This window comes from Alosa sapidissima, chromosome 13 (assembly GCF_018492685.1).
Source record: "Alosa sapidissima isolate fAloSap1 chromosome 13, fAloSap1.pri, whole genome shotgun sequence".
NCBI lineage: Eukaryota > Metazoa > Chordata > Actinopteri > Clupeiformes > Clupeidae > Alosa > Alosa sapidissima.
The window spans coordinates 19,885,353-19,895,352 of NC_055969.1; the positions used below are offsets into that span (position 1 = coordinate 19,885,353).

Below are 10,000 nucleotides of genomic sequence, written 5' to 3' on the forward strand. Positions count from 1 at the left end.
ACACACACAAGTATACACACACACAAATCTCTCTTTGAACACCCTTTTGTCATCTTTTAATGAAACAAACATCAAACTGTGTATATAAAGAAAGAGAGAAACAAGTGAAAATGAGAAGGATGTCTGACTGATTGTGTATACAGTACGTGTGTGGATGAAAGTGTGTGTTTGTGTTTGTCTATGAGTGTGTGTGTGTGTGTGTGTGTGTGTGTGTGTGTGTGTGTGTGTGTGTGTACTCACTAGAGCAGTGCAGCAACTCCTTCCCCGTGGCTGGCTTGTCACACACCAGGCAGACGGACTGTCCAGCGCAGGACCCGGAGGAGAAGAGGTGGCCGTTGGACTGCCTGTCTTTCCCCTCGCGGTCCTTCGCCTTTCCCTTAGAGAACCACAGAGACATCAGGCTCAGTCCAGCTGCTCCAACATCCGCACACACACACACAGACACTTCACGTTCTCACCTTCTCTCTCTCTCTCTCACACACACACACACACACACACACACACACACAGATTTCCAGTCTTAGGTCCTGTCAAGCTGACTTGATGAGATCTAGTAAAGCTGAATGCCTCCGCCTCAGTGCTGCTGGAGGAGAATTTGGGGTTTCACTAAAAGAGGCCAACTAGTGTTGGATGGGTTAATCATTAACATGGACAAGCATGGGACTTTGGTGTGTGTGTGTGTGTGTGTGTGTGTGTATGATTTTGTCTGTGTGTGTGTGTGTGTGAGAGAGAGAGAGAAAAGAGAGAGAGAGAGCGAGAGAGAGACAGAGAGAGAGAGCGCGAGAAAGAGTGATGACACTCTGTAAGTATTTGCGTGTGTCGCGTCTCTAGGTGTCTCCTGTGAATGATTTCAGAACTGGACTGTCGGCCTTCAGCAAAGATGTCAGCAGGAAACAGCAGACACTGACGCAGATATCCGGTCAGAAATCTGGACTTCCCCACCGGTGTGATTACATGAACAATATGTTTGTGACTCGACTCTAAACAGATCACCTGAACAGGCGGTAAATCAAGTTCAAGTACACACACCCACGCACATGCACACGCAGTAAACACAAACACAGGCAGTGTTAAAGGAGAATTCCGGTGTGATATTGACCTAAAATGTGTTGAAACATGATACCGAGTGTGAACGTATGTCTCATAGCCCATCTCGGCTTGTCCCCTGCACTCCAAAATCTGGCGCTAGTTAGCCGATGCTACCAACAGCTTTTTCAATGGTGGTGCTTCGGCATCGGGCTAGCTATGCAAATAAATCACTGTTTTACACCATTTACGAGGCTCAATGTATCTTCACACTTCATTGGTAGACTTCCGAGGGCCCTGACATTTAAAACGAGACATTGAGAACTTGAATTTAGTCACGATAAGTCGAGCGACGAATAAGAATGAACAGGTATGATAAGGGATCAGATTTCAAAAATAATTCCGTGGAAATGCATGGATTCCAGTTGTTGCTACTGGAAGAAACTGGACACACTTTAGGTCAATATCACACCGGAATTCTCCTTTAACTTTCGATTTCCACAGACAATATCACATGGTCTAATGACTTTATTGCTAGACATTTATCTGTGTGGCCTGTGATTCCTAGTGATTTCTAATGTATGTTTGCTGAGCTTAAATATCAGCAACTCCTTAAAACAACCTTTCACTAAAACGGTGGACTCCTCGTTAAAACAACCTTTCCGTAAAACAGTGGACTCCTCCTTAAAATAATCTTTCACTAGAACGTTCATGCTGTTCTCAGAACTTCATTCTTTCTCTCATTCTCTCTGTTAATCAGTCAATCAGACTTTATTCAAATAGCACGATTACTGCAGGGCAGCAATGCAAGGTGCTTAACGGCGTGCTCAAACTATGCCATCCGTACCGAACCTACGTACGAACCCCAAAGTCCGGTTCGTTTAATCCGGGCCCGGGTCAGCTTGAGGAGGTGGTCTCAGGCTTGGTACCGTTCGGCTTATGATCGCGCCTATGCCTATGCGCCAACCGTTCCTGGGTACAGTTTCATAATATGCAGTGTGGGTGCGGACCAAGAACAGGAGAGAAGCGTACTCTGGCACGGTACAAGTTAACCGTGCCCAGTACGCCCTAAGACACACTTGAGATGTTATACTATCAAAAGAATGAAGCGAAACGAAAAGGCCTATCACCTATCTGAGTCACACTGACTTGTGCTTTGTTTTCATGTGGACTTGGACATTGACCCGCATAATGCAAATGATTTTCGTATTAGCTCAGGAGCTCTTTTTCTTTCTTGGCGTGTTTGAGAGGAAAACGTCATTCTGAGTCTGCCCTGCAGTAATCATTCTATTTGAATAGTCTGATTGACTGATTAACAGAGAGAATGAGAGAAAGAATGAAGTTCTGAGGGAGGGCAGGAGGCTTCAGATGCACTGTGCTGAAGCTGCACATAAGAGCTTTGCTTTGAGCGGCGCTCAGCCTGCTGTTAGGAGGTCTAAATGAGGAGTTTAGAAGAAGTGTTTAAAGCGTTAAGACAGTGTCCCAGTGCGCAAGATCTTCAAAGTGTTGAGACAATGTCCCAGTGTGTGAGATCTACAAAGTGTTGAGACATGTCCCAGTGTGTGAGATCTTCAAAGTGTTGAGACAATGTCCCAGTGTGTGAGATCTACAAAGTGTTGAGACAATGTCCCAGTGTGTGAGATCTACAAAGTGTTGAGACATGTCCCAGTGTGTGAGATCTACAAAGTGTTGAGACAATGTCCCAGTGTGCGAGACACCTGCTGAGTGTTGAGACAGTGTCCCAGTAGGTGAGACCTGCTGATAGTTGAGACAGTGTCGTCACTGTGCACAGTCCCAGTGTGTGAGGTCTATTGAGCTCTCTTATCACCGCTGTGTCAACAACATGAGTGCCGGTACGGAAAAAGCTGTCAGACATTCAGATGATTTTTAAGTACCGTTTTCCTCATTCTTTTGTTTCCCCTAATTTGTTTATGCTGAGGGTGCTGAACACATGGCTCCAGAGCAAGCTGAAGCTGAGTGCTTGTCTGTATGTGTGCTTATCTGTCAGTGTGTGTGTGCGTGTATGTGTGTGTATGTGTGTGTGTGTCTGTGTATAAGAGTGTGTGTGTGTGTGTGGGGGGGGGGGGGGGGGGGGGCTGCTAATGTATTTCTCTCACCTTGTTTTTGTTGCGTGTGCTGGACATGCGGCTCTTGAGGAAGCTGAATGTCCGGCTGACTTTGTACTTCTCCGACTCGTTCTTGGAGGGGATGATGTACCTGTCCCACTCCTCCTCCTCGATCCTGCACGGACAGAGAGACGAGACGTCAGTGACCCACACCACCCGCTGCAAGTGCATCGCAGCACTGCGCACTGCTCACAGGGTTAGTCGGCTTGTTGGAACCATGCAGTTGTAGTGGGTAGGTGCTGAGGAGGGGGGGGTGGGGGGGGGGGGGGTTACGTTGGGTTCTCGAGAGGTAGCAAAAGACAAACAATGCCCCACAGCGAGGCCAGCAGAAACCTACACAGAACAAGCGGCCCCTCAATGAGGAATCATGACTTGGGTCACATGCTGAATCCAGACGAGAACTTAGTGGGTAGCGATGCCTCAGTGGACGTTCAGAGGAAATGACACAGCAGACATGAGTGTCACATTCGTAGGAGGGGGAGGGGGTTGTTAGGACATGCAGTTGTGGTGGGGGTGGGGGTGGGGTGGGGCACTATTGTATGTTAGAGAATGTTAAGGGGTGTCAAGAGGTCAGGTTCTAGCTAGTGTGACCTCTAAGAGGTCAACGTCAGAGGTCATGCTAATGTGTGGCCTCTAAAAGGTCAGAGTTAGCGGTCATGCTAATGCTAACAGTAATGCTAGCGCAGGTTCGTGGACTGCGGCTCGTGACTGAGCTCTAGCTACAGTGACGTGACGTGACGTACTCTTTGAGGAACTCGGAGAGTGTGAGGTGCTGGAGGGAGTCGGCCAGCTCCACATTGGACTCGTCCTCGGCCGACTGAGCTCTCCTGCGGAACCTCAACTCCCTACACACACACACACACACACACACACACACACGGGTAAGCATACACGCACACATAAGCATACACACACACATGCATAGGAACACACACACACACACACACACACGTAGGCATACACACACTACACAAGCATGGGCACACACAAACACACACACATACACACACACAATGGCATAGACACACACATACCCATGCATAGGCACACACACACACACACACACACACACACACACACACACACTTCCCTTGTTATGTCCCTCTTCTGCACAGGGTAAACACACGACTTTGAAAAGACACAGTTCTTGTCCTCTTTATTTCTCTCTCTTTATCTCTTCCACTGAACTCCCTCATGTTTGTTCTTTATCGCTATGTAAATAAACACATATAATCATCCATCTCCGTTACTGGACAAGACCAATGCTCATTGTCTGCAATACACACACACACACACACACACACACACACACACACACACACACACACACACACACACACACACACACGCACAAACCCCTCTCTAACTCAACCTATCACATATGCGCTGTAGTGAGTCTCCTCTGGATGGTGCTACAGTACTACAACAGCAATCACACACACACACACACACACACACACACACACACACACACACACACACACACACACACACACACTCCCTGCTCCACTGAATGAACAGAGAAAAGGGGAGCGTAGGGTGGAGGGAGGAAGGAAGGGAGAAGGGGAGAGAGAGAGAGAGAGAGAGAGAGAGAGAGAGAGAGAGAAAGAGAGAGATAGAGAGAGAGAGGAAGATGGAGAGAAAGAGAGATCGTGGCAAAGAGGGAAAGTAATGAAGAGGAGCAGAGAGAGGGATAGAGGGAGAGATGTAGAGAGAGAGAGAGAGAAAGAGAGAGAGAGAGAGAGAGAAAGAGAGAGAGACATGGAGGACACAGAGGGAGGGATAACCAGACTGTCAGAGAGGAAGTCCATTAGGGAAAACAAGGTCAGCCTGGCCCTCTTATCAAAGGTAACATGAGCCAAAAAACTCAGATATGGGATATGGACACACACACACACACACACACACACACACACACACACACACACACACACACACACACACACACACACACACACACACACCACACACACAGTGCAGACTGCCTGAAACACTGTAACAACTTCCTTGCCAATAATTGTGCTGTTCCACTGCCATTCTAGTATTTATTTCCAAAGCCCACAGACGCTGCTCAGCCCAGACCCACCCACAATGCACGCACACACACACACACACACACACACACACACACACACACACACACACACACACACACACACACACACACACACACACACACTAGTATGCACAACTCTTCTCTGGCCTCTCTTGTCCTTTCTCTCTGCTGTTGTATTTTCTTACAAAGATAAATGGTCGATTGCTCGCCTTTACCGCAAAAGATGTTTGATTGACAAATGAAAGGGATTCTATAGGAAGCCGCCTGTAAAACTGAATGCATGTAGGAAACATTTCCTGTGCAGTTTATGAATCAGTATCAAAGAGGCAACTCTGGGTCAAATGGTCTGTAGAATTTTCTTTTTTTCACTGTTTTATTTGGTGAGACTGACCAGAACCTAAATGCATCGTATGATGAAAGATGTGACCCTCCTCGGAGAGCCTGAGGACAAATGATACTCTCTATCTGCTGAATAACATGCCCAAGACCAACAACCTCAAAGACTAAAAAAGAACAAGAGTGGAAAAGACATGATGGAAAAAAGAGAGAAAAAAAGAGAGAAAAAAAGAGTTACGAAAAGGGGAGGAAGAGGAGAATAAAAACACTCTAGACAGCTCAACTAAACAACAGAACCCTTCGGTCTCCTGGCAACTCAGTCGCCAGAGCAACACTGGAGAGTTCCAACTGTAGACCAGAGACCAGGGGAGCAGGAGGGACACAGAGAATGAGAGGAAAGAGAGGGATACAAAGAACGAGAGGAAAGAGAAGGATACAAAGAACGAGAGGAAAGAGAGGGGGAAGGAAAATAACGAGAGAGAATTGCGAAAGAGAGAAAGTGATTGTTTCTGTGTGTGTATGTGCGTACCTTTTCTCCTGTGCTGATTCAGTGAGGCCAAGCACTCTCTGCTCTGTGGACACAAACAACAACAACATTCCCGTCAGACAAACACACACAGACACACACTGTATCTGAGACATGGCGCAGATAAACCACACAGGGTCAAGCACTCCTCACATCACCACAGAGGGGTCATTCACACAGCTTCATTGATTCAGAGGCAGAGGTGGAAAAGTCTGGCTTCAGAAAGTAAAAGTCCAACCATTTATTGGTTCTACCTGTGCACTTAACACAGGTGATCTCACAGATTAGCTGCTCTCCCTGGCTGAAGAGTAGAATCAGCTGGTTTAAGTAAATAGTTGGCACAGATAAGTGGTAGGACTTTTACTTTCTGAAGCTGCACTTTTCCACCTCTGTTCAGAGGCAGCGTCTCGCGACTAGGCCTCGATGCAGAGCCACTGAATCCATGATTCACCCTCTACAACGCACATGGCAGCTCGTAATTCACCCTCAATACTGCACACGGCAGGTTGTAATTCCCCCTCAATTACGCACGCTATAACATAGACGTGATTTGTTGCTCTATAACGCACATGTGTTTCATTCCTCTATAACACACTTGTGATTCGTTCCTCTATGATGCACATGTGATTCGTTCCTCTATAACGCACATGGCAGGGGTCTTATGAATGAAGCATGTAAGGGCTGAGCGCTGCCAGAGGTGGTTCTAAATGGCTGGGTTCTGCTACAGCATATAATTATGATGGTGAATGTGGCCGTAGGCTGATATTAACACTCGCCTGAAGGGGACAAAAAGGAGAGAGGTTCCAGCCGTGTGGTCAGGAGGGGAAATGACACATTCACATACACACACACACCGGTGAACAAAACCCTGATCTTAAGAGCAGATGTTTGATGCACACACACCACTGGGCCTTTGTGTGATTTTTCATATTCACTCACACACACACACACACACACACACGCACACACACACACACACACACACACACACACACACACACACACACACACACACACACACACACACACACACACACACACACACACACACACACACACACACACTTAGGAATGCGCAGAATCACTCAATCAGCCTGGGGAGATCACCACGTCACACTTTGATGCCATCACAAGCCTGTCCTTCCACCTAACACCTGAACAGCAGCATATGATAATGTACCAATGCAGCCACAGAGAAACAGCAGCAGCGGAAACTTTTCACACACACATGTACAATACATACACATGTATACACATACCCATATACACAAAATTTCACTACCACACACATGGGATTGGAGAGAAGCAAGCCTGGATGATGATCAGGTACAGACACACAGACACGCACACATCCGCGCACATGCGCGCGCATACGCGCACACACACACACACACACACACACACACACACACACACACACACACACACACACACACACAGACTTGTAGCCCCATGCTGTTAGCGTTGGTGTATTGAGCAGAAGCGAGGGGAAGGAGTGTGTGAGGCCAGTACTTACTAACAGGGTTGAGGATGTAGAGAGATTTAGACAGAGAAAGAGCCTGCAAGAGAGACCGACTGCCACTGCTGCTGGAGAAGGCGCCATCTACAGGACACAGTGGACATGACAACTCAACTCAACTTCACTCCACTCACTAGGGCCCCTGTAGCAGGACTGAGAAAGACTGGAGTGTGTGAGATACACCTTCATACTCTCACATATTTAAAAGAGGCATGTGGAAATCTGGAGGCTTCGAGTTGTCTGGAACGCAGCCACTCGGCACTTAATGAACAGTGCCACATGTGGTATGACGTGGTATTACAAGAGACCAGGCCTAGCGCTATCTGGTTTTCATGCTAACTTCAGTGGATATAACACAGAGCATAGGTGTTTTTGACATTACGTCATGTTTTATGTCATAGGTGTCTTTGACATCACGTCATGTTTATGTCATAGGTGTCTTTGACATCACGTCATGTTTATGTCATAGGTGTATTTGATATTATGTCATGTTAATGTCATAGGTGTTTTTGACATTATGTCAAAATGGTTGTTTCTTCACATTCTGCACCTTTAAGTAACATTTAAGTAACATTTCTGTCAGATCCATATGGTTGTCTAGTGGACCTCTCTGTTTCCTTTCCTGTGGTCATCATCTCTATGGTTTCTCTCAGGGGCCCTCAGAGACCAGAGCCTTGAGACAACACTCAATATCAATGGTGCAGCGCAAATAAATAAAACAGAACCTGAGGTTGACCAGAGCCCGCTCAAATGAGCCAGTTAGTGTGAGAAACAGAACTGACAGAATAACAAGAGAGAGAGAAAGAGAGAAAAAGAGAGAGAGAGAGAGAGAGATTAGTGAGGAAGAGATCTCATTTCACAGAAATGTAAACAGGACCCACGGTTAACAAGCTGTCTGAACAAGCTTCCTGTGAGGAGAACAGCAAACCTTCCCAAACCGCAGACTTGCCAGCCATACAGCCCTGGACTATCACAGAGGAGAGACGAGAGAGACGGAACTCCAACCTGCCCAAACCGCAGGCTAGCCACACAGCCCTGGACTATCGCAGAGGGGAGAGAGAGAGAGTGAGATGAGAGAAACACGACTCTGAACTCCAGCTGTCTGACCAGCAGTCTGCAGATGTCAGAATCCGAACCGAGCCAGAATGAGGGAATGATATGCATGAACTGCCTATATGACCCTGAACTGTAGGGACAGAGACAAAGACGAGACGAAGATAAAGACGAAGACAAAGGCGAAAACGAAGATAAATTGAAATAACTGTCGGCCATCTGAGCAACTATCTTCGTACAAGCTGACTTCCTACATTCTATATGGGCGTGTTAGCACCAGGCCCAGACTCCGGGCAGACAGAGAGGGCAAGCACCATCTGAGAGGGCGACTACTGAGAGGGATAACTCCAGCAGTCTTCATATGAGGCTGTCTTAGTATCCCAATTAAACGCGGGTGACAAAGAGGCTACAGTACATCAGCGCAGATTAAATGTCCAGCTCAAAGCAGGAACCAAAGCAAGCCAGACTGAGAGGAGAACTGTGCCTTTTTTACAGTACCATGTCCATATCTGGGTTTCAGAACTAGAACCAGGACAGATTCTGTATGAACTGTCTCCATGTCCCAGTCTCAGCACCAGAACCAGCACCAGTGTGAGACTGAAATAACTCTCTCTGCACTGACAGACTCTCTCTTACGTCAAGAAAGAGAACCTGACAAGGCTAGAGAGCGACATTATTTGAATCTACTGTATGTATATCAGTATCTAGAACAAGGCAACACTGACACTAGATGACGGATGCTAGATGATGCTATCTCAGTACCAGAACCATCCAGGCTGAGAGAACAACCTTCTTCATAGTACAGTCCAATATAGTACATTCCACTGTAGTACAGTATGGTATAGTACAGTCCACTGTAGTACAGAATGGTATAGCGCAGTCCACTGTAGTACAGTACGGTATAGTGCGGTCCACTGTAGTAAAGTACGGTATAGCACAGTTCCTGAATCTGCGATCAAACAGCGGTTACCATTAGCTCTCCTCTCTTTATAGTCCAGTCTAGTGTAGTTCCTGAAGCTGTATCAGGACAGATCAAGCAGCGAATAGTATCCCCTCTCCTCTCTCTTTACAGTATAGTCTAATCTGTGTTGAGATAGATCAAACAATGGACACCAGCAGCTCTCTCTACTACACTGACAGCCTGAGCCAGAGGTTCAGAGAATGCCCAGAGGACCAGAACGGACCAGTCTGGAGACCATAGAATGCCCAGAGGACCAGAACGGACCAGTCTGGAGACTAGAGAATGCCCAGAGGACCAGAACGGACCAGTCTGGAGACCAGCGCGCCTGTCCACTATTAGTAACTGTCAGGATGACAGGTGAAAGGTGAAAGGTGTGAGAGAGGAGGCTGACCTGGTG

At 47.0% G+C, this 10,000-nt stretch overlaps 1 protein-coding gene across 1 annotated transcript in view; it reads right to left on the minus strand.

The window, feature by feature from the left end:
• arhgef28a (Rho guanine nucleotide exchange factor (GEF) 28a) overlaps nt 1–10,000 on the minus strand; it is an 85,117-nt gene that overhangs the window by 24,033 nt on the left and 51,084 nt on the right. Inside the window, exons 13-18 of the mRNA XM_042059403.1 lie at nt 9,995–10,000; nt 7,587–7,673; nt 6,074–6,116; nt 3,896–3,997; nt 3,144–3,267; nt 241–376 (exon numbers count right to left, since the gene is read on the minus strand). The exon at nt 9,995–10,000 is cut by the window's right edge and continues 112 nt beyond it. Coding sequence (XP_041915337.1) covers nt 241–376; nt 3,144–3,267; nt 3,896–3,997; nt 6,074–6,116; nt 7,587–7,673; nt 9,995–10,000 — 498 coding nt within the window. The remainder of the gene's footprint in view (nt 1–240; nt 377–3,143; nt 3,268–3,895; nt 3,998–6,073; nt 6,117–7,586; nt 7,674–9,994) is intronic.